General features: G+C 42.0%; 1 protein-coding gene across 1 annotated transcript in view; it reads right to left on the reverse strand.

Moving 5' to 3' along the window:
• Window positions 1–18,558: 18,558 nt before the first annotated feature.
• The window catches only part of BFSP1 (beaded filament structural protein 1), a 45,258-nt gene continuing 37,863 nt past the window's right edge, over window positions 18,559–25,953 (reverse strand). Inside the window, exons 7-8 of the mRNA XM_004610970.2 lie at window positions 22,019–22,104; window positions 18,559–19,607 (exon numbers count right to left, since the gene is read on the reverse strand). Of these exons, the coding sequence (XP_004611027.2) occupies window positions 18,673–19,607; window positions 22,019–22,104 (1,021 nt within the window). The 3' untranslated portion in view covers window positions 18,559–18,672. The remainder of the gene's footprint in view (window positions 19,608–22,018; window positions 22,105–25,953) is intronic.

The raw sequence follows: 25,953 nt of genomic DNA on the forward strand, positions 1-25,953 counted from the left end.
AAACAAAGTTATTGGAAATAGTCATGTCCATTTTATTCTGTATCACCTATTTGCTTTCACATTACCTGCTATAATGGCAAAATAGACTCATTCAAACATATTTAAAGTATGGGTGGGGGACATCTGGCCTGCAGGTTGTGTAAGATTCATGAAATCATGATGGAACAGATAATTATGCTTCCATCAGCTGTCCATAGTCCATCTGCTTATATTGTATATGATGATGTGTTATATATATGATGTTTATATATAATAATGTAATATGTATTTTATAAAATTATGTATATTATGCTTTATATAATGATGATATAAATATCCAAATGGCCCTTAGGATAAAAAAAATTCCCTATCACTGCTTCAGATGAAGTGTTTGCCCACCTCTTCCCAATATCCTTTGGGGTCACTCTGGACCAACTCTACATACTTTCCATATATATCAAGAATTCTCTGTCCCTCTGTCAGGGGTATTCTCAGGCAGAAGGGCTACTTAAGACCTAAGGCACAGCTACATGCTGTGCCAGAAAACCAGCCTTTCCTAACTCACTATTCTATCCCCTCCAGTGAGAAGATCAAATTCCACTCAAGATGTCAACAGGGAAAGTATAATATAAAACACCTTCAACCAAGTATAAAAATAGTTACCAGTTTTTCGAAGGGACAAAAGGGAACGCTATCATACAAACCGTAGGAACACATCTAGGAACAAGGACACACATAAGAATCCAGTAGTGAGGCACAGCACTGCCACCATTAGTAGCTGAGTTACAGGACCCAGTTTCTCCTAATCCAGGTCAGAGGCCCAGTGGGGGTGGCATCCGGAGCCAAGGCCACTAATGCAACCTCAAGTTAATCTCCCCCTTCTTGTCCCATAAGAACCATAAGTTATCCTCTTATGTGGGACTTTCACCAGGACAGCCTGATCACCAAAAACACATTAGGCCAATAATTCAATAGCCCCTTACTCAGTTGACATCACAACAAAAACACAATAGTAACAGTAAGTGTGAAAGTCCCAAACTGCACAGGTCACAATGGTAAAGCAACATAGAAACCCATCAGGCCTAGTGAGTGAAGGAGCTATCCCAGATGACCCAACTAATAATAGTGAGCTATATGACCTCTCTGACAAAGAATTTAGAAGGGAGCTATTAGGGATGCATAGGGAGATAAAAGAATCGATGGAATGCACTGCCAAAAAAATACAAGATGATTTGAGAGCAGAAATGTGGGAAATGCAAACAAAATTACAAATAGAAATGATAGATCTGAAAAACCTGGTAGGTAAAATGAAAAACTCAGTGGAGGCCTCAGCAGCTGAGTAACCACTGCTGAGGACAAAATCAGTGAGCTCCAAAATGAGGTGCAGAGAATCTCCAGACAACAGCAGAAAATGGAAAGAAAACTTAAGATAAACCAATAGATGTTCAGAGAAAATCAGGATGAAGCCAAGAGGAAAAACATAAGAATCAGTGGAGCCCCAGTGAGACAGAAAGAAAACCCTGATGAAGAATAAACTGTCAAAGATATAATTTCTGAGACGTTCCCAGAGCATCTCAGAGCACATGCAAGCAGATTCAGGAGGCCTAAAAGGTACCAGCTAAAAAAAATCCAAATAAAAATACTCCAAGACACATCTTGATAAGAATGATGAAAACTATAGACAGATAAAATTCTGAAAGCAGTAAGATCAAAGAAAGAAATTGCTTATAAAGGAGCATCCTTAAGATTTACAGCAAACTTATCTGATGAAACCTTCAGGGCCTGAAGACAGTGGTGGGATATAGTGAAAAAACTCAATAAATGCCTCACGAAGAATACTTTACCCAGCTAGACACTTATTCGTATCAGAAGGAACAACACTAAACTTCACAGACAAACAACTCAGGAACTTCATAGACTGAAAACCATGGTTACAAGAACAACTAAACAGGCTATGTTAAGACAAGACAAGCCCCTCAAATACACCAAACTCTGGGAGAAAGAAGGGACAAAAACACATAACAATAATATCTCTCAACATCAATGGGCTAAACGCACCAATTAATAGACAAAGTGGCAGGATGGATCAGAAAATTAAACCCAACATTCTGCTGCCTGCAAGAAACACAATGAAGCAGTCAGAGAAAACACAGACTCAAAGTCAAAGGCTGGAAAACAATTCTACAGGCAAACAGCTCCCCCAAAAACGCTGGGGTGGCCATTCTGGTATCAGACCACATAGATTTCAGACTGAAGAAAGTCACAAGAGACAGTGAAGATCATTACTTATTGATCAAGGATCTATACATCAGGAAGAACTTATACTCATAAATGTATTTGCACCTAAAGGCCAGCAAAAATACTTAAAACAACTACTCATAGACTTGAAGAAAGACATCAATAGCAATACAATACTAGTTGAAGATTTCAACACCGCTTTATCACCTCTCAATAGATCAATCAGACTCAAGCTCAGGAAGGACATACTTTATCTGAAGGAAGAAATGGAAGAAATTTATATACTAAACAGTATATAAATACACACATGTGCCACTTCCCGCGTCCCACCGCCCCGGCTTTCCCGTCCGCCCGGCTCCCTCCAACCCGGCCTTCTCCCAGGTAATCAGGAGACTCCCAGCCACGCCTCCCGAGTGCGCCCCTGGTTCCCACGCGGCCGCCGGGACTTGGGACCCTTGCCGCCGCCACTTCCCGCGTCCCACCGCCCCGGCTTTCCTGGGACCATTGTCCCAGGAGCCCCTGCTAGGAAGAAACGGGGGCGTGGCCTGAAAGGGGCGTGGTCTAAAAGGGGCGTGGCCTCCTGCCAGAGCGGCCGCAGATATTATTTCCTACCTTAGCACATTAGGTATGGTCTTCTTGCTTTGAAAATCGGTTTAACACATCTCATACACTTATGCGAACTAGCCTATTAGCTCTAAGTTTAGAAAAATTATCAGTGAATAAGAGAAGCTTAGCAAAGCTTTTGTAAAGACAACTTAGCCTTAAGTCTTCATTAAAGCCCCAACATCAATCACAAAGAAAAGGCTGAGTGTAAGGAAATCTTCTAGAATAGGAATAAAGCTGCCATCAGAAATAGCACAAACAGAGCCCCTCCTTCTCTCAGCAAGAGGTAGGAGGAATAAACACCTACAAAGTTCCAATCCTATACTTCCATAACAATATGAAGAAGCAGCGAAAATCCCCTCCAGGAAGAGAGGGAGAAGAAAAGATACTAGAAACCTCAAAAGAGGCTCCCAACATCTACGACCTCTCAGATAAACAATTCAGAGAGGAAATCTGGAGGAGAGTCGACCTACTCCAAGCAAATATGGAACAGACATCCAATAAATTAAGGGAGGAGATGAATGAAGAGCTGGAACGGTCTACCAAGAAAATACAGGAAGAAATGAGAGCAGAAATGAGAGCAGAAATTTCAAACCTTCGAACGGAAGTCTCACAAATAAAGCAATCGGTAGATTAAATAAAAATATCACTAGATGCCCTCAACAGTAGAATGACTACAGCCGAAGACAGAATCAGTGATCTGGAAGATGAGCTGCAGAAAGCTTATAGACAACAACAAATCATGGCCAAAGACCTCAAAATGGCTATAGAACGAATCAGAGCCCTGGGGGATGACTTCAAGAGGAACAACATAAGAATCATTGGAGTACCAGAACCGCAGGGAAGCAACCCCAATGAAAAAAACACAGTCAAAGATATCATTGCTAAGAAATTCCCAGAGCTGGACAAGGCAGGCATCCAGATACAAGGAGTCCGAAGAGTACCAGCAAAAAGAGACCCGAATAAAAAGACCCCAAGGCATATCATAGTCAGAATGACGGATACCATGGATAGAGACACAATTCTGCAAGCAGCAAGGGCAAGGAAGGAAATCACATACAAAGGAGCACCCCTCAGATTTACGGCCGATCTGTCAGAAGAAACCCTCCGAGCCCGAAGACAATGGTGGGACATAGTGAAAAAACTCAACGAAATGAATGCCTCACCAAGAATACTTTATCCGGCTAAACTCTCACTCAAACTCGAAGGAACCATACACTACTTCTCGGATAAACAACAGCTCAGGTCCTTCATAGACTCAAAACCAATCTTGAAAGAAGGTCTAAAGGGGCTACTGTAAGACAAGGAGGAGCCCCATAAGAACAACAATTCCCACAGAAAGATGACACAAAACCACATCACAATAATCTCTCTCAATGTCAATGGCCTAAATGCACCTATCAAGAGACACAGAGTGGCTAAATGGATCCGGAAATTAAACCCAACATTCTGTTGCCTGCAAGAAACACACCTGAACAAACAGAGTAAACATAGACTCAAAGTCAAAAGATGGAAAACAATCCTCCAAGCAAACAACCCCCTTAAAAAAGCTGGAGTGGCCATCCTGGTATCCGACAACATAGATTTCAGGATGAAAAAGATCAAAAGGGACAGCAAAGGTCATTTTCTGTTTATCAAGGGATATGTACAACAGGAAGAAATCACACTCTTAAACGTATATGCTCCTAACAAATGACCGGCTAAATATTTAAAACGACTCCTAACAGACTTCAAAGAGGACATCACTAACAGCACAATTGTAGTCGGAGACTTCAATACGGCCTTATCGCCTCTAGATAGATCCACAAGAACAAAACTCAACAAGGAAACACTGACTCTGAAAGAAGAAATTGAAGAGAAAGGCCTAATAGACCTATACAGGGCCTTACACCCCAAAAAGAAAGAATACACATTCTTTTCCAGTGCACACGGAACATTTTCTAAAATAGATCATGTACTGGGCCCCAGAACATACCTCAATAGAATCGGAAAAATAGAAATTGTATCAACCATTTTTTCAGACCACGATGCGCTGAAGATAGAAGCTAACCACTCACAAACACGGAAAATCAAATCAAACACCTGGAAACTAAACAATTCAATGTTGAACAATGAGTGGGTCAGGAAGGAAATCAAGGAAGAAATCAAAAGATACTTAGAAACTAATGAGAATGAAGACACGAGCTACCAAAACCTATGGGACGCAGCTAAAGCCGTGTTAAGGGGAAAATTTATAGCTCTCCAAGCATTCCTCAGGAAGGAAGAAAGGACCCACATAGATAGCTTGACTTCACGACTCAAGACCTTAGAAAAGGACCAGAAAAAGGACTCCAAACCAGACCGAAGGAAAGAAATAATAAAAATTAGAGCAGAAATTAATGACATCGAAACCAAAAAAACAATCCGAAAGATCAATGAAACAAAGAGTTGGTTCTTTGAGAAAATAAATAAGATTGATAAACCGCTAGCAAGACTCACAAAGAAAGAAAGAGAGAAAACTCTAATAAATCGAATCAGAAATGAAAAGGGGGACATCATAACAGAAACCAGTGAGATTCAAAAGATCATTAGAGACTACTTTGAAGGTCTTTATGCCACAAAAAAGGAGAACCTAAAAGAAATGGATGGATTCCTTGATTCCTACAATCTCCCAACACTGAAGAAAAAAGACCTGGAATACCTGAATAGACCCATCAATGTTAAGGAAATTGAAACTGTAATCAAAAACCTCCCCAAAAACAAAAGCCCAGGGCCAGATGGTTTCACTGGCGAATTCTTCCAAACATTTAAAGAAGACCTATTGCCTGTTTTCCTCAAACTTTTCCAGGAAATTGAAAAAACAGGAACTCTCCCAAACAGTTTCTATGAAGCACATATCTCCCTAATACCAAAAGCAAACAAAGACACCACTAAGAAAGAAAATTACAGACCAATTTCCCTGATGAACACCGATGCGAAGATCCTCAACAAAATACTAGCAAATAGGATCCAACAACTCATCAAAAAGATCATACATCACGACCAAGTGGGATTCATCCCAGGGATGCAAGGATGGTTTAACATTCGGAAATCAATCAACATAATCCAGCATATCAACAAAAGTAAAGACAAAAACCATATGATCATATCAATAGATGCAGAGAAAGCATTTGACAAGATCCAACATCCTTTCGTGATGAAAACCCTCGCCAAAATGGGGTTTGGAGGAACTTTCCTCAAGATAGTCGAAGCCATCTATCACAAGCCTACGGCAAGCATTATCCTCAACGGGGAAAAACTAAGGGCCTTTCCTCTGAGATCGGGCACAAGACAAGGATGCCCACTCTCACCACTCCTCTTCAATATAGTACTGGAAGTACTTGCGATAGCTATTAGACAAGAAAAAGAGATTAAGGGCATCCAGATAGGAAAGGAAGAAATCAAACTCTCACTATTTGCAGACGACATGATACTATATCTAGAGAAGCCTAAAACCTCTACTAAGAAACTCTTAGAAACAATAGACTTATACAGTAAAGTTGCAGGCTACAAAATCAATACCCAAAAATCCATGGCCTTCATATATGCAAACAATGAGGCAGAGGAAAGGGACATGAAAAAAGCAATCCCATTCACAATCGTGCCCCAGAAAATCAAGTACCTCGGAATCAGCTTAACCAAGGAAGTAAAAGACCTTTACAAAGAAAACTACAAAACGCTACTCCATGAAATCAAAGAGGACATGAGGAAATGGAAACATATACCCTGCTCGTGGATAGGGAGAATCAATGTTGTCAAAATGGCAATACTCCCTAAAGCATTATACAGATTCAATGCGATCCCTATAAGTATACCCATGACATTCTTCAAAGAAATGGATCAAGCAATCCTAAAATTCATATGGAATAACAAACGTCCAAGGATAGCTAAAACAATTCTTGGGAAAAAGATGATGGGAGGCATCACCATCCCCAACCTCAATCTTTACTACAAAGCAGTAACAATTAAAACAGCATGGTACTGGAACAAAGGCAGAGCCGTAGACCAATGGAACAGGGTGGAATATCCCTACACACAACCCCAAATGTATGATCATCTAATCTTTGATAAGGGAGCAAGAGATGTGAAGTGGAGCAAGGAAAGCCTCTTTAACAAATGGTGCTGGCACAACTGGACAACCACATGCAAAAAAATGGGTTTAGAACTCGACCTGACACCATGCAAAAAAGTCAGATCAAAATGGATTAAAGACCTCAACATTAGACCACAAACCATAAGGTACATTGAAGACAAGGTCGGCGAAACCCTCCACGATATTGAAGATAAAGGTACCTTCAAAGGTGACACGGAACTAAGCAATCTAGTAAAAACAGAGATCAACAAATGGGACTACATTAAACTAAAAAGCTTCTGCACCGCAAGAGATACAGTGACCAGAATCCAAAGACTATCCACAGAATGGGAAAGGATATTTACACAATACCCATCAGATAAGGGGTTGATATCAATGGTATATAAAGCACTGGTTGAACTCTACAAGAAGAAAACATCCAACCCCATCAAAAAATGGGGCGAAGAAATGAACAGAAACTTTACCAAGGAAGAAATACGAATGGCCAAAAGGCACATGAAAAAGTGCTCTGCATCACTAATCATCAGAGAGATGCAGATCAAAACAACCATGAGATACCACCTCACACCACAGAGACTGGCACACATCCAAAAGAACAAAAGCAACCGCTGTTGGAGAGGATGTGGGGAGAAAGGGACCCTTCTACACTGCTGGTGGGAATGCCGGCTAGTTCAGCCCTTTTGGAAAACAGTATGGACGATTCTCAGAAAACTAGAGGTTGAGCTCCCATTTGACCCAGCAATACCACTGCTGGGAATATATCCCAGAGAGGCAAAAAAGTACAATCGAAACAACATCTGCACATGTATGTTCATCGCAGCACTGTCTACAATAGCCAGAATCTGGAAAAAACCCGAATGCCCCAAAACGGATGACTGGTTGAGGAAACTTTGGTACATCTATACAATGGAATACTATGCAGCTGTTAGAAAAAAGGAAGTCAAGAATTTTGTAGTTAAGTGGATTGGCATGAAAAGTTTCATGCTGAGTGAAATGAGTCAGAAAGAGAGAGACAGACATAGAAAGACTGCACTCATCTATGGTATATAGAATATCAGAGTGGGAGACTAATACCCAAGAACTGTAGAAATAAGTACCAGGAGGTTGACCCCATGGCTTCGCGGCTGGCCTCACGTTCCGGGGAAAGAGCAACTCAGAGAAGCGATCACCAACTACATTGTAGTTGAAGGCCATGTGGGGGAAGGGAGTTGCGGGCTGAATGAGGGCTAGAGACTGAGCACAGCGGCCACTCAACACCTTTATTGCAAACCACAACAGCTAATTAGAGAGAGAGAACAGAAGGGAATGCCCTGCCACAGTGGCAGGGTGGGGTGGGGGGGAGATGGGATTGGGGAGGGTGGGAGGGACGCCGGGTTTACGGGTGGTGGAGAATGGGCACTGGTGAAGGGATGGGTTCCCGAACTTTGTATGAGGGAAGTATAAGCACAAAAGTGTATAAATCTGTAACTGTACCCTCACGGTGATTCTCTAATTAAAAATAAATAAATTATAATAAAAAATAAATAAAAAAAATAAATACACACATGTATATATATACATATATATAACTTTATCCAAGAAAAGCTGAATACACATTCTTTTCAAATGTACATGGAACATTCTCCAAGATAGATCACACGCTAGACCACAAAACATAAAATTAAAAAGATAGAGATTGTATCAATGATATTTTCAGACCAGGATGCACTGAAAATGAAGTGAATCATACTCACAAACAGAAAATCAAATTAAACACCTGGAAATTGAATAGTTCTCTACTGAACAACCGGTTGCTTAGAAAGGAAATCAAAAGGTGCCTGGACACAAATGAGAATGAAGACACGAGTTACCAGAACTTATAGGACATGGCACAAGCAGTGTTCAGAGGAAAGTTTAAAGCTCTACAAACATTCCTCAGGAAGGAAGAGCAAGCCCACATAAGTAACCTAGTCTTACAACTTAAGATATTGGAAAATGACCAACAAAGGAGCCCAATCTAGGCAGAAGGAAGAAAATAATAAAACTTAGGGCAGAAATTAATGAGATGGAGGCCCAAAAAATAATCCAAATGATCAATGAAACCAAGAGCTGGTTCTCAGAGAAGATAAACAAGATTGATGAACCTCTAGAAAGACCCACAAAGAAAGAGAGAGGAAAAAAACCCTGATAAACAGAATCAAAAATGAAAATTGGACATCACAACAGAAACTACAGAAATTCAAAGGATCATCAGAGAATACTTTGAGAATCTTTATGCCATGAAACAAGAAATCTAGGATAAATTTCTAGATTCCTATAGCCTCCCAAGGCTGAACCAAGAGGACTTGGGGTATCAAAGGAATTGAAACAGGAATTAAAAGTCTCCCCAAAAACAAAAGTCCTGGGGCTGGAGAGATAGCACAGCGGGTAGGGCGTTTGCCTTGCATGCGGCCGACCCAGGTTCAAATCCCAGCATCCCATATGGTCCCCTGAGCACTGCCAGGAGTAATTCCTGAGTGCAGAGCCAGGAGTAACCCCTGTGCATCGCCAGGTGTGACCTAAAAAGCAAAAAAAAAAAAAAAAAGTCCTGGTCCAGATGGAGTCACTAGTGAATTCTTCCAAATCTTTAAAGAGGACTTACTCCCAATTCTTTTCAAGATTTTCCAGGAAATTGAAGAATAAGAAACACTTCCAAACAATTTCTATGAGGCAAATATCACCCTGATACCAAAAGCAGATAGAGATACCAGAAGGAAAGAGAATTATAGGTTGATATCCCTGATGAACACAAAGATCCTCAACAAATTCTAGCAAACAGAATCCAATAACTCATCAAAAAGATCATACACCATGATCAAGTAGGATTCATCCCTGGGATGCAAGGATGGTTTAACACTCACATGTCAATCAGCATAACACAACATATCAATAAAAGAAAAAATTAAAAAAACTTATTGTCATATCTATAAATGAGGAGAAAGCTTTTGACAAGATCCAGCACTTGTTCATGATAAAAACTCTCAACAAAATGAAAATTGAAGGAGCTTTCCTCAGTATAGTCAACACCATCTACCACAAGCCCACAGCAAGTATGGTTCTCCATGGGGAGACACTACAAGCCTTCCCTCTAAGATTGGGGACAAGACAAGGTTTCCCACTCTCACCATTTCCATTCAATATAGCACTGGAAGTTCTTACCATAGCATTTAGACAGGAAAATATATTAAAGGAATCCAGGTATAAAACAAAGAAGTCAATCTGTCACTATTTGTGGATGACATAATACTATACTTAGAAAATCCTAACGAATCTATTAAAAAGCTCTTAGAAACAATGGGTTTGTATAGTAAAGTGGCAGCCTACAAAATCAACACCTAAAAGTCCACGGTTTTTCTATATGCAAATAATGAAAGAGAAGAAAGAGATATTAATAAAACAATCCAGTTCATAATAGTGCTTCAGAAAAGCAAGTCCTTGGAATCAGCTTAACTTAAAAGGTGAAGGACCTATACAAAGATAATTGCAAAACACTACTTTAAGAAGTAAAAGGGGACACTAGGAAATAGAGATACATCCCCTACTCATGGATCAGGAGGATTAACATAGTCAAAATGGCAAAACTCCCAAAAGCATTGTATGAATGTAATGCAATTCCTATAAGGATACCCCTGTCACTCTTCAAAGAAATAGACAAAACACTCCTGAAACTCCTATGGAACCATAAACCCCCATGAATAGCTAAAGCAATCCTTGGGGAAAAGAAGATGGGTGGCATCACCTTCCCCAACTTCAAACTGTACTACAAAGCAGTAGTAATTAAAACAGTATGGTATTGGGCTAGGAACAGACCGGCAAACCAATGGAACAGAGTTGAATATTTTGTCACATACTCTCAAATATTTTATCACTTGATCTTTAATAAAGGAGCAATGAATGTGGAGCAAGGAAAGACTCTTCAATAAGTGGTGCTGGAAAAACTGAACAGCCATCCACAAAAAAAAAAAAAAACACTGACGTCTGTCTAATGCCAGGCACAAAAGTCAGATCAAAGTGGATTAAAGATCTCAATATCAGACCTGAGTTCGTAAGGTACATGGAGGGAAATGTAGGCCCTCCATAACATAGAAGCTAAAGGCATATTTAAGGATGTTCAAGGATGACATCTGACCAATTAAGTAGGAACAAACATAAACAAATGGGGCTACATTAATCTAAGAAGCTTCTGCACCTCAAAGGAAACAGTAACCAAATACAAAGAGAGCTCACTGAATGGGAAAAATTATTTATTCAATACCCATCAGATAAGGGATTAATATCCAGGATATACAAGACATTAGTAGAACTGTATAAGAAAAATAACTACAACCCCATCAAAAAGTGGGGAGAAGAAATGAGCAGAAACTTCCTCAAAAAAAACAAATACAAATGGCCAAAAGGCACATAAAAAATGTTCTACATCATTAATCATCAGGGAGATGCAAATCAAAACAACAATGAGATATTATCTTACACCACAGAGACTGGTACACATCAAGAAGAACAAGAACAACCAGTGCTGGTGCGGATGTGGGGAGAAAGGGACTCTTTCATTGTTCTTGGGAATGCAGACTGGTCTAGACTTTCTGAAAACCAATACGGGCAGTCCTCAAAAAAACTAGAAATTGAGCTTCCATATAACCCGGTAATACCACTTCTGGGACGATATTCCAAGGGTACAAAAAAGCAGAAATGACATTTGCACCTGTGTGTTCATTGCAGCACTGTTCACAATAGCCAGAATCTGGAAACAACCCACATGCCCAAGAATAGATGACTGGTTAAGGAAACTATGGTACGTCTACACAATGGAATACTACAAAGCTGTTAGAAAAGTTGAAATCATGAAATTTCCTTATAAGTGGATGGACATGGAGAGTATCATGCCAAGTGAAATGAGTCAGAAAAAAGAGGGACAGACATAGAATGACTGCACTCATTTGTTGAATATAAAAGAAGATTGCTCCACATTTGGAAGCCTGACTCATGAGCTAGGGAAGAAGGCATCTGGGATAGAGACAGGATCACTAAGTCAATGGTGGTTGGAGGGATTGCTCAGGATGGGAGATGTGTGCTGAAAGTACACAAAGGACCAAATATGATGGCCTCTCAAATCTGTATTTCAAACCATGATGCCCAAAAGTAGAGAGAGAAAGAAGGAAATTGTCTACCAGGGAGGCAGGGTGTGGGCTGGGGTGGGGATGGCAGGAAGGATACTAAGGGCATTGGTGGCGGAAAATGTATACTGGTGGAGGATGGGTGTTGTATCATTGTATGACTTAAACTCAATTATTAAAGCTTTGTAACTGTTCTTACGGTGATATAATCAAGAAAAATTAAAGAGAAAGAGGTCAGTAGTAACTGAGTCAGAACTCCTATAACGGGCAAATTTCCAGACTTTCCATCTTGTTTCACTGGACTCCAACTTCAAACTCCATCAATTGATCTGGTTTGGGATACTTGCTCACCCCACAAACAAAGGAAATTTTACGAGGCTGTGCACAGGGTGTAAGGAGAAACTCCTCAACACAAAAGTGGGGCTTCTGCTTGCAGAATGAAGGTATTTCTGGGCAGCTGCCAGCCTGCGCTTTTAAGCAGGGTTCTCCCAGAGGCCAATTATAAGAGGAGTTTAGGTCAAGTTGCTTATTTGAAAAGAAATATTTGCAGGTGCAGATATAGGAAAGTAGATCAGGGAAGGAAGAAAGTCAATTCAAGGCATAAGGATGGTGGGTTTCTTGGTGGGGGGTTCTGAGCTAGGACTCACTAGTCTGAGTACAACCTGACTCAAAGATATCCCAATGGAGGCAAGAGAAAGTCAAGGAATTTATCCATGAGGTTCTGCCTTTCTCGGTTGAGAGCAGCTCCTGGGAATATGAATGCCCAAGTATTTTTGGTATGCTTGTACTGTGAACCTTGCAGACTCCTGTTTCCATAGAATACCCTAAGTTTAGGATCCTGTAAGTTATCAGTGATCTGTACTTGATGGAATAAACCTTTGAATGTAGCCTTGAACCAGGTAGGGCAGGGGGCCCAAGGGGTCCAGTATTAGGACAACTGAAGCTACTGTAGATATCATTTACAAATACCAATACTGTTCCAATTGCAATAGAAGGGAAGGGGTAGGAACTGGGATACAGCTTCATGAGTAGGCGAGGGCTTTGGAAGGGTATCAGTCCTTCATCTGAGGCTGAGTTAGGGACAGGAGGCCCAAAGGACCCACTGGTATAAGAACTAGGCCCTTTAGTTTCATGTAGTCCCATTTGTTGATTTCTGTTTTTACTAGATTGCTTAGTTCCGTGTCACCTTTGAAGATACGTTTATCTTCAATATCGTGGAGGGTTTCGCCGACCTTGTCTTCAATGTACCTTATGGTTTGTGGTCTAATGTTGAGGTCTTTAATCCATTTTGATCTGACTTTTGTGCATGGTGTCAGGTCAAGGTCTAAACCCATTTTTTTGCATGTGGTTGTCCAGTTGTGCCAGCACCATTTGTTAAAGAGGCTTTCCTTGCTCCACTTCACATCTCTTGCTCCCTTATCAAAGATTAGATGATCATACATTTGGGGTTGTGTGTAGGGATATTCCACCCTGTTCCATTGGTCTACGGCTCTGCCTTTGTTCCAGTACCATGCTGTTTTAATTGTTACTGCTTTGTCTGCACCGCAAGAGATACAGTGACCAGAATACAAAGACTATCCACAGAATGGGAAAGGATATTTACACAATACCCATCAGATAAGGGGTTGATATCAATGGTATATAAAGCACTGGTTGAACTCTACAAGAAGAAAACATCCAACCCCATCAAAAAATGGGGCAAAGAAATGAACAGAAACTTTACCAAGGAAGAAATACGAATGGCCAAAAGGCACATGAAAAAGCGCTCTACATCACTAATCATCAGAGAGATGCAGATCAAAACAACCATGAGATACCACCTCACACCACAGAGACTAGCACACATCCAAAAGAACAAAAGCAACCGCTGTTGGAGAGGATGTGGGGAGAAAGGGACCCTTCTTCACTGCTGGTGGGAATGCCGACTGGTTCAGCCCTTCTGGAAAACAATTTGGACGACTCTCAAAAAATTAGATATTGAATTCCCATTTGACCCAGCAATACCACTGCTGGGAATATATCCCAGAGAGGCAAAAAAGTACAATCGAAACAACATCTGCACATGTATGTTCATCGCAGCACTGTTTACAATAGCCAGAATCTGGAAAAAACCCGAATGCCCCAGAACGGATGACTGGTTGAGGAAACTTTGGTACATCTATACAATGGAATACTATGCAGCTGTTAGAAAAAAGGAGGTCAAGAATTTTGTAGTTAAGTGGATGGGCATGAAAAGTTTCATGCTGAGTGAAATGAGTCAGAAAGAGAGAGACAGACATAGAAAGATTGCACTCATCTATGGTATATAGAATAACAGAGTGGGAGACTAACACCCAAGAACTGTAGAAATAAGTACCAGGAGGTTGACTCCATGGCTTCGAGGCTGGCCTCACATTCCGGGGAAAGGTCAACTCAGAGAAGCGATCACCAACTACATTGTAGTCGAAGGCCATGTGGGGGAATGGAGTTGCGGGCTGAATGAGGGCTAGAGACTGAACACAGCGGCCACTCAACACCTTTATTGCAAACCACAACAGCTAATTAGAGAGAGAAAACAGAAGGGAATGCCTTGCCACAGTGGCAGGGTGGGGTGGGGGGGAGATGGGATTGGGGAGGGTGGGAGGGACGCCGGGTTTACGGGTGGTGGAGAATGGGCACTGGTGAAGGGATGGGTTCCCAAACTTTGTATGAGGGAAGTATAAGCACAAAAGTGTATAAATCTGTAACTGTACCCTCACGGTGATTCTCTAATTAAAAATAAATAAATTAAAAAAAAAAAAAAAAAAGAACTAGGCCCAACCCTAGGCCCAGCAGTACCATATTGTGGGCATCTCTGGGATTGTCTAAGCATTGTCCTTCTGCCATCGAAGAAATTGGGAGGTTTGCTCTTAAGTCCCATTATGTAGTGAATTTTATAAAAGAGACATGTTGGAGCCGGAGAGATAATGCAGTAGATGGGGCCTTGCAAGTGGCCAACCCAGGTCCAATCTCTGGCATCCAATACGGTCCTCCGAGCACCGCCAGAAGCAAGTACTGAGTGCAAAGTCAGAAATAAACCCTGAGAGTTGCCATGTGTGGCACAAAACAAACAAAAAAAGACATGTTTTCAATGGCTTTAGAAAAGGAAAAATCAATATATGAACTCATTATGCAGATGTCCTGAAGAAGACAGAACTAAGTGGAGAAAATGAAAAATATCAAGCAGTCAAGAAAATGGGCCTGGAAAAGACAAAGTGCCTAACCAGACCCCAAAGTGTCCACTGCAGCACCCCACATTAACAGTGAGCCAAATTTTCAGACCAATGTGAGCCTTCAGGAAATGGCATTTATCATACCCCTGTCGCCCTCTTTGACCTCATCTCTTCCCATGGTCCCCTCACTTCCCTGTCTTTCTTCTCCTTAATAGGCAAAATTCATTCCTGCCCAATGGCCCTTCGCCCTTGCTATTCTACCTACTCAAATACTCTTCCCTCAGAACTGCACATCTCCAGCCCATCTTGTCATTCAGATCACATGTCGCTTCCTGCAATGGGTCTTCTGAATCCAAAATACACCTCCAGACACTCCCACACATCATCCTGTTTTCTTTCCTTCACAGTATGGTCTACATCTCACCTTCTCTCAGCCTAGGCATTCCTCTCCACTTGTCAGGAGTCATGTCTATGCAGCAGGACAACATCTGCTGTGTTCTGTTGTGTTCTGTGCTGTGTCCTTAGTGCCCAGGCACTGAACATAGCACAGAGCGGACCCCCAATCCATTTTTGTTATTGGTTAATTATGAAACTGTCCTGTCACTTTTTTTAAAAAGAGCTCCTGTAATTTTTTGAGAAGTGATGAAGATGAAGCTTAAGCCCCTGCATTTTAAGACACTAAAAGACAATGTCGGGGCTGGAGAGATAGCACAGCGGTTAGGGCGTTTGCCTTGCACACATCCGACCCAGGTTCAATTCCAAGCATCCCATATGGTCCCCCAAGTACCGTCAGGAGTAATTCCTGAGTGCAGAGCCAGGAGTAACCCCTGAGCATTGCCGGGTATGACCCAAAATAAATTAATTAATTAATTAATTAATTAATAAAAATAAAAGACAATGTCAAAAAGATAAAAATTTATGGGGAAAAGAGAAGTTTTTCAGTGGCAGTTATGATGAATACAGAATACACAATGAGTCAATATCCTAGTTCATTCTGAACTCTTGCTAATAGTTTCCATCATTCTCTCTTTAGCTTTAAAATTATTAATACTGGGGCTGGAGTGATAGCACAGCGGGTAGGGCGTTTGCCTTGCACGCGGCCGACTGGGGTTCAAATCCCAGCATCCCATATGGTCCCCTGAGTATCGCCAGGGGTGATTCCTGAGTGCATGAGCCAGGAGTGACCCCTGTGCATTACTGGGTGTGACCCAAAAAGCAAAAAAAAAATTATTAATACTTCCATTTTTTTCAGTGAAGTAGGTTTTCCGTTCATATTTTTAAAAGAACAATAAAGCATATTTCTTTCTTAAAGCTGAAATCTCTAATGAATAAGAATAAGATTTTTTCAAAGTTTCTAGAAAAGAGAGGTGACTATTTATTGAGTATTCTTTCCATTATTCATAATGAAGAAGTAATAGAATAAAATTTTTTTACTTCAGCAATTTTCTCTAATAATGTGTAGATGTTTGCCAGATGCTTTTTTTTTGGCCAATGCAGCAATACATTTAAGCACTTTCACTCAATACATTTTGGAGCATCTACATAGGGAAGGAGTAATTGCTTTATTGGTATAAATAAAACATTATTTTTGGATTGCTAATAGAAAACTAGATGCCTAAAAATCTTTTGCTAAGATTCTACTTTGAACTAATTTATGCTTCCTAGGATGTGACAAAATAAGTCGTGTGTGTGTATGAGTGCATGTGTGTGCGTGTGTGTGTTTGTGTGTGTGTGCTTGCACAGGCACTTAGTAGAGACCATTAACATACATATACTATATGATCACACATCCTGTTACAGTATACTATCACAATCCTATTCCTATCACACATCTTATTACAGTAAGTAGATCAATAACAAAACTTTAAAAAATATCTTTATCACTATATTGCATATGCTTGTTGGTCTAGTAAGTCTCAAACAAGGGCCTTATGCTTTGCTTTTTGAAATCCAAGTGTGCAATCTTGGGGTAAGATCATTGTAGTACATCAGGGGGAAAGGTATTTAGTGAATTGGTTGTTCAGAGAGTGCCTACCTATATCTCCTGACCATTTTACATACTTACATACCATTTCTACACACTTTCATACCTAAAGTCCAAAAGCTAGCATCTGTGCCATGCTCTAGGACTTTCTTGGCCCCAAAAGTTAACACCCTAGGAACATCTCTTTCAGCAGGCTGGCAAAAGCTGGTTGACAAATTCGCCAACTCCCTCATGGCTCGGCAGGATAACTCCAGGTGTTATTGGTGCAGATCTGGTAACACACATTTCACATTACTGCCTCATTATCCCCATCTCCCTCTGCGCTCCCTGGAAATCACATGCCCAAAAAGCTGCAGAAAACACCTTAAAAATTGTGTGAATCCATTACTGTGTGGATTCTTTCTCACTGCAGTGGCACTCCATACCCCTGACTTCCACATCTACATATTCAACTGACCATGGACATCAGATTGTTGGACCTTCAGAATATATCCCAAGGAAATTGAGCATTTTAGAATTCTAGTATGTGAGACACTCTGAAACCAATTTCCCTCAGTTTGAGAGTAACTGTAGATAGCAAAAGACACCATATTTGGGTTATACGGAGTCAAAATTTTATACCCATCTTCATGGGTGGGGCACGCCTACCCTCTCATTTGTTAATTATACATCCAAATATTTGCTTCTTGTTTTTCTCTATTTGGTTTGGAGGCACACACTCACCAGTACTCAGGGATTACTACTAGCTCTGTGCTCAGGGATGACTGCTGGAGGCTCTGGGGATCATACGTGAAGATAAAGATGGAACCTGGATTGGCTACAATGCAAGGCAAATGACCTCCCCACTCAACTATCTTTATGGCCCAGGATCACCTTCTAGATGAATGTAGACTATGACAGACACCATTCATTGTTTCTCTAACCAAATACTGCCCCGTGTGTGCTTAAACTGGAATGCAAAAGAACTAATGCCATCCGCTAGGATGTCAGTGTGCCCCCAAGTCTGTAATGCAGCACTCCTCAACCTTCCACAGCTGTGAATTGGCATATGTCCTGAACACCAGTCCACAGACTGGCATTTATAATCAAGATGCAGAACAGTGGTGTTCAACCTTTCTACACCTGTAGACTCTTCCCCATCTGTGTCATCTCTGATAAACCAGAAGACCAAGCCTCTTGCCTCTTTCCTCAACCAATATGGCTTGGCCGTTGTTTCACAGTTCTACCCCCCAAATCCACAAAGGCTCCTGTTAATTAGACAAAGAATGTGCAAGCAAAGAAAACTTTTTAATTAATTAAGTCATCACTGACAGTGCCAGATGGGCCAACTACAGTCTAATCCAAACAGGAACTTCAGATGCTCTGTCATTTGTTCTAAAGGCCCTTCCCCTAAAGTGGGCCTGGTAACATTTTCCCCTTTGGAGCTGAGGCTTCTTAAGAGCCCTTGTCTCCCAATTTCTTCTTCTTGCCTTTTGTCTTCTCAGTCGTGGTCTCCACAACGACAGCAGTTTCTTCATAGGTCTCAATGCTCTCCATGGAAAACTTCTCAATGGATTCAACTACTCTCACCTCCCCACGGGCCAGACCCCGGGGGACACTCCTGTCCAGCACACAGGTGCTCACAGGCCCGTGCCCCTCAAATTGATCCTGCTTGACTGCAGGCTTTTCAGGTTGGGTTGTAGACCATTTCTCTGGAGCAGATACGACCACTCGACAGGGCTTCTCAGACCCCTTATCCTCCTTCTGGCCAGTATATTTCACCCTGGAGCCTTCCTTTTTTTTGGCATTTAGCTCCTTCTTTTTGAAGTCTGCAGTATGCGGACCAGAAGAGTATGCATCTTCTCTCTGTTGGGGATCTCCCTGCCCATTCTCCAAAAAGGCCCGGGGATGCTCGGGAGACAGCTCCCCCAGGCTACCACAATGCACAGAGTCATCCTCCATGAAAACAACCACCCTGCCTTTGGCCGGGGTGGAGAAGGAACAGAATTCAGAGTCTTCATAAAGGTCATCCCTGGAGACCAACACATACTGCCCCTTGGTGTGGAGGCCTGCTGGGGGCTCTGGCTCTTTGGGGCTTTTCACTCTCTCCTTGACCATCTTGCAGAGTTTCCCAAAGGCTTTGCTTATCTGTCCTCCATCGGGCACATCTTCCAGAGACTCTTCTACGATGGAGGGGCATGCCTCCTCACCCCCAGATTCAAACTTAGATTTGAATTCCTCTTTAAGTGGCCCTTGCATCTGTTCTGTGCCTTTTAGACTGTCTTCTGGTTTGTGTTTAAGGATAACCTCCTTTCTTCTTAGAACATACTTAGGGAAGCCTTTTTGTCTTGGTTTTGCTGCTATTTTAACTGGCATAGTCCTGGTGATCCCTATAAATAAAAAATAAATAAATTTTTTAAAGTATAATTGGCAGTGACAAGGGTAGGGGCAATGCATTCACTGAATACAAGCTTTCAAGCCATGATGCCCAAAAGTAGAGAGAGAGTATGGGGAATATTGTCTGCCTTAGAGGCAGGGAAAGGGTGGGAAATGGGGGGTATACCTGGGATATTGGTGGTGGGGAATGTGCACTGGTGGAGGGATGGGTGTTTGATCATTGTAAGATTGTAACTCAAACATGAAAGCTTGTAACATTCTCATGGTGATTCAATAAAATTTTTAAAAAAAGAAATACAAGCTGTCTACAGAGATAATACAAGTAAAGCACTTGACTTACACACAGCTGACTAAGGTTCGATCCCTGACACCCCATATGGTCTCTACAACCCCACCAAGAATAAGCTCCGAGTATAGCTGGGATTCTCAAAAAACAAAAGAAGGGAAGGGGAGTGGAGGGGAAAAGAGGGTATGGAAGGAGAGGAGAGGAGAGGAGAGGAGAGGAGAGGAGAGGAGAGGAGAGGAGAGGAGAGGAGAGGAGAGGAGAGGAGAGGAGAGGAGAGGAGAGGAGAGGAGAGGAGAGGAGAGGAGAGGAGAGGAGAGGAGAGGAGAGGAGAGGAGAGGAGAGGAGAGGAGAGGAGAGGAGAGGAGAGGGGAGGGGAGGGGAGGGGAGGGGAGGGGAGGGGAGGGGAGGGGAGGGGAGGAGAGGAGAGGGGAGGGGAGGGGAGGGGAGGGGAGGGGAGGAGAGGGGAGGGGAGGGGAGGGGAGGGGAGGGGAGGGGAAGGGAGAAGAGGAGAGGAGAGGGGAGGGGAGGGGAGGAGAGGACAGGAGAGGAGAGGAGAAGAGAGGAGAAGAGAGGAGAGGAGTGGAGAGGAGAGGGGAGGAGAGGAGAGGGGAGGGGAGGGGAGGGGAGGGGAGGGGAGGGGAGGAGAGGAGAGGGGAAGGGAGGGGAGGAGAGGGGAGGAGAGGAGAGGGGAGGGGAGAAGAGGGGAGGGCAAGGGAGGGGAGGCAGGGAGAAATATTGAATGTAATCAAAGTAAAGAGAAAGTAAAGTGAAATTTATCAGCTACACAGGTGGGGTGGGGGGCTAGGGGGTGGGGGGTGGGGGGAAGTTTACTGTGGTGTTTGGTGGTGGAATATGTGCACTGGTGAAGGGATGGATGTTTGAGCATTGTGTAACTGAGACTTAAGCCTGAAAGCTTTGTAACTTTCCACATGGTGATTCAATAAAAAAATAAAGAAAAACAAAGAACAAAAAGCTGTTGGAGAGGCCAAGGCCAAGCAATGTGGTAGGGTGTGCAAGGTAAGAGCCTGGACCTGAATTAGCCACCACCTCTCTGGAGGTCCCAGCTCTGACTATCTGTTGTGTAGCTTTAGATAAGTAGGTGGACTGCTCCATGTTCTGAGGCTCACAATTCCCATAACATTGGTGACAACTTATTAAAACGTGTGACTCTATGATAATCCTTTTGTTAAACAGCTCCTGTTCCATCCATAGCTGCTTATAACTGTTCCTTGGGTTCATAGACTAAATAACAGAAGCCCTTTCCACTAACTCCCTACAGTCTTGGGCTTCCCCCAAGAGGGGCAGGAGCTTGGAGAGAGAGAGAGAGAGAGAGAGAGAGAGAGAGAGAGAGAGAGAGAGAGAGAGGGAGGGAGACAGAGAGACAGACAGAGAGACAGAGAGGTGATCTAGAAGTCTGGTCTGGCACGGTCTGAATTACTTCAGCATTGCATGAGAATAGAATCTTTATGGGCTAGCTCCTCTCCCACAAGTACTCCAAGACAAATAAATAACAGCACCCAGTATTTGTCCTTTTTCTGAGTTATTTCACTTAGCCTGATATCATCCAGTTTCATCCAAGTGAACTGGATGATTTCATCCTTCCTAATATCTGCAGAGTATTCCACTGTGTCTATACACCACACCTTCATTACCCATTCATCTGCCATGGACTTCTGGGTGGATACTATATCCAAGCTATTGTACTAGTGCTGCAATGAATAGTGATGTGTGTATGTCCTTATGAATGAATGTTTTTGTGCCTTGGGGACAGATATCCAGAAATGGAATTGCTGTGTCATATGATAGCTCTATTGACATTTTTGTGAGAAATCTGCACACACTAAGTTATAGAAATGAGAATGGGGAAAGAGGAGAAAGAGGCAGACAGGGGTCAGAGCAATAGTTCTGTGTGTAGGGTACTCACTTTGCATCCCCAGCACCCATATGGCCCCCAGAATCCAAACAGGAGTGATCTCTGAGTGCAGAGACAAGAGTAAGCCCTATGTCTCCCTGGATGTGGCCCAAAACCAAACAAGCAAAATATGTGTCTGTTAAAGAGAAAGGCTGGGGAGTGGGAGGGAGCCTGAGGACCCTGGACCTTGAGAGAGTATTTATTACCTTTCCCACTTGGGAGAGAGCTGAGGTTAGATCCAAGGCTCTCAGCAAACATGGAGACTGGAGTTTCAAGGAAAGTGGAGCTCAGCCTGGAAGAGAAAACAAGAAAGTGGGGGTAGGTCAACATTTCAAAGACAATCAATTTAGAGAGCTGGAGAGATAATACAGAAAGTAGGGTGCTTGCCTTGCACTCAGCTGACTCAGTTTCAACCCCCCGTATCCCAGAGGGTCCTCCCAAACCCTTCAGAAGTGATCCCTGAGCACAGAGCCAGCAGTAAGTTCTCAGGAGCACTAGGTCAGGCCCAAATGGCAGGAGAGGGAGGAGGAGGAGGAGGAGGAGGAGGAGAAAGAGGAGGAAGTAAAGGAGGAGGAGAAAGAGGAGGAGGGGGAGAAGAAAGGGAGGAAGATAAGGGTGAATAGGGAGAGGAAGAGGGAGAGGGAAAAAGAGAAGGAGGAGGAAGAAGAGAGTAATAAGAAGACCAAGAAAAAGAACAACAAGGAGAAGAAGTGGAGGATAAGGAGAAGCATCAAGGAGGAAGAGGAAGAGGAGAATCAGCCAAACAGATGGTCAGGGGCGAGAGCAAATCCAATGTTGAGAAAAATTAGGAAAATCCTTCTCTAGATCTCTAGTTGGGATGGGTTACCTCCCCCCAATTTCCTAATAATCCTGGAAGAGGTGGCAGTCACCCCCCTTCCCCCATGAACCAACTCCAGCGCCACCCTGTAAGCTCTACTACAGTCCTTGCTTAGAGACCCATAAATAAATCTCGAAAGAGATAAAAAGCCACAGTTAAGCTCAGACTTGCACATGGCTAAACAGACTGGGGTAAATCAGAGGGAGGCAGGTTGGCCTGTACCCACCCAAGCAGAGCCCCTAGCAGCCACTTGCTTCCACAATCCAAAATCTCTGCCATTTCCTAGGCCTGACTCCACCATCTTAGGACGGACCTCACCAAGATATAATTAGCTGAAAATTTTGGTATGTGGGTTTTGTGACTGAAATTTCCAGGCTTTCTCGGGATTGGGATGGGCTACCTCCCCTCACCTCCCTGTACTTCTGGAAGCCTCGGCAGTCACATCCACACCCCAAAGTTTCCACCCAATTGAAAAGCTACTCCAGCCTTATTGTCTTGATAAAAATACCAAATGCCCTGAACAAATACCATTACCTCTTAGCACCTGTATTGCAAACCATAATGCACAAAAAGAAAAAGAGAGAGACAGCAAGAAGAAAAGTGCCTCCCATGGAGGGAGGTTGGGATAAGGGGTGGAGTTTGGGGGATGGTGGTGGGGAAACGGGGACATTGGTGGTGGGAAATGTACACTGATGGAGAGATGGGTGCTGAATCATTGTATGATTGAAACCCGATTATGAACAGCTTTGTAATGGTCTATCTCAACGATATCCAATTTAAAAAATTCTAAATAAATAATTGTGGGCTTGTGGGGCAGGCTTGAAGGGTCAGTAGGAAAATATGGACAATGATGGACAAAAGGTCATAGTGGTGGTGGGACTGGTGTTGAATAACTGTTGTTGAATACTGGTGTTGAAGACTGAATACCTGTAACAAATTCATCACGAACAACTTTGTAAATAATGGTTAAATAAATTGAGAAAAAAGGAAATAATTATTTCATTGGGCTTGTCATAAACTATGAAGCATACCTACAGAAAACTGTAAAATATAAATACTTAGAGTTTACAGTGCTAATTTGATGGTGAACATCTTATTTTGGGGTTTGCTTTGCTTAAATAACTCTATAATGCTAACATCCCAGTAAGAGTACTGGAATATACCTAAAGCACTTAAGGCAACTAAGGGCTGGGGGGGTTGGGAGAGCAGTTTTGGAGATATGTCTGGCAGAGTCAGAAAGACTCTTGGTCCAGTTCTTAAGGATTGCTCCCAGCAGTGCTTGAGGGATCATGTAGAACTGGGGATCAAGCCTGCACACAGAGCATGAACTCTGCCCATTGCGCTGATCTATAGCCTCCATCTTGTCTCTTACTATGCATTATGTATATGTATATATGGCAAAAAGTTTTTAACACTAAGAAAAAAATGTGGTACAGGGCCAAAATAAAGTGGATAGGGCATTTGCATTGCACTTGGCCTATCCAGGTTTGATCCTCAACAATCCACATGATTCCTCAAGCACCACTTAGGAGTGATCCCTGAGTGCAAAGCCAGGAGTAAGCCCTGAGCACTGATGAATATGGCCAGCAACATACAAATAAAAAATAAACTAAGACAAAGTGTAAACAATTATTGAATTTATGTACAGTATCAGGAGTTCTTTGTTCTATATATTGATATACAATATTTTAATCACTTTTAACCTATGAAAAAATAAATTTAAAAAAATCAACAGGGGCACCATTTAGGCGCATTAATGGCCAAAATTCAGAGATTCACAAATGAATCTCGGAAGATGGGAATGGGAGCTCAATGCAGAGAGCTGTCTCTGGACCCCAACTATTTAAAGTTTTAGACATTATATACTATTCATAACAAGCAATAAAAATTATTTATCATCTGCCTGTGGGGCAGGCTTTAATGGTGGTGAGAAAATTCAAAATATTGGTGGAGGGAACCGGCAATGGTGGTAGGATTGGTGTTGAAATATTTAATGTAATCAATTACTGTGAACAGCTTTATGAAAATAAAGTTGAAATAAAACAAATCAACAAAAGAGACATACAGTAAACTTCCTGTGAAATCTCTCCAATGCAAAATTTTTCACAAAGACATTTAAATGCCAGTTCAAGACCTATTTTTATAAATGTGCACACTATATGTGACAGAAATATTTCAGAATTATGTATGGTATGACCATCATTGTCACTGTCATCCCGTTGCTCACTGATTTGTTCGAGCGGGCACCAGTAACTGGTATGACTATAATTAGAGAAAAAAAAAAGATGGCTTTCTGTTTAACATTGAGTACTTCCAGGCAAAGCTGGATACCCCAAAGAAGGAAAGAGCTGCTCTCTGTGGAGTACTTTTAGGTTCTTCCTTTGAAACTAATCTAAACCTCCCCCAAATCAGAAATATCAAATAGCAAAATCACAACTGAATAAAAAATAATCACAACTTAATAAAAAATAATCACAACTTAAAAAAAATAATCAGAGTCTTTCCATAAAGCACCTATTCCCATGCTGTTTCCTGGCATCTACCGACAAGGGTCTGGGCATCGATAGAGTCAATCTTAGCATAGACAATGTTGTAGGTTTCAATATTAATAATATAGACAAAGATGCACATTTTCTATATGCTAGTATGTGTATAGATAGATCATGTACACATAGATGAAAAATGTATATATGAGGTATATATGGATGATACAGATATACACATAAGGTGAGGGAGTAGCTACAAGACAGAGATTCCAAATATATTTGGCTTAATGCTCCTTTTCAGAAAAGAATTAACTCAGTGGCTCCACAAATCCACCTTCTTTAAGCAAAGAGAAAGTGGTCAATTGCGAATGAGGCTAACACCCCCTAGATTATTTTAATGCCCCACTCCAGGTAAATTTTGGGAAATACTGGTTTAGAAAATGAAAATGTACCTGTAGACATCACAGTGACAGCAACAACAATAACATCAATGGCCTCTAAGCACTTGTTGATGACCAGAACTGTGCTAACCAACCTACATGCTAAATTAGTTATATCCCTGAGGGCCTGTGGACAAATGGCCTTGCCGGTATGGCCATTCCTCACCACCCTAGATAAAATCTCAAATACCGCCTCCCCCTTGATCTCTCCTCTCTTCCCTCACCATAATTTACTTCCAAAGTACTTGTCATATGTTTTCTTAATCCCTCTGTTACAAATTCATCCATTATCTATCTCCCCAACTAGCACTCAAGTTCCACCGTCAAATATTTTTGTTTTCATTCCCTGCCACATTCCCTGACACAAAGCAGGCACT

Source organism: Sorex araneus, chromosome 3 (assembly GCF_027595985.1).
Source record: "Sorex araneus isolate mSorAra2 chromosome 3, mSorAra2.pri, whole genome shotgun sequence".
Lineage (NCBI taxonomy): Eukaryota > Metazoa > Chordata > Mammalia > Eulipotyphla > Soricidae > Sorex > Sorex araneus.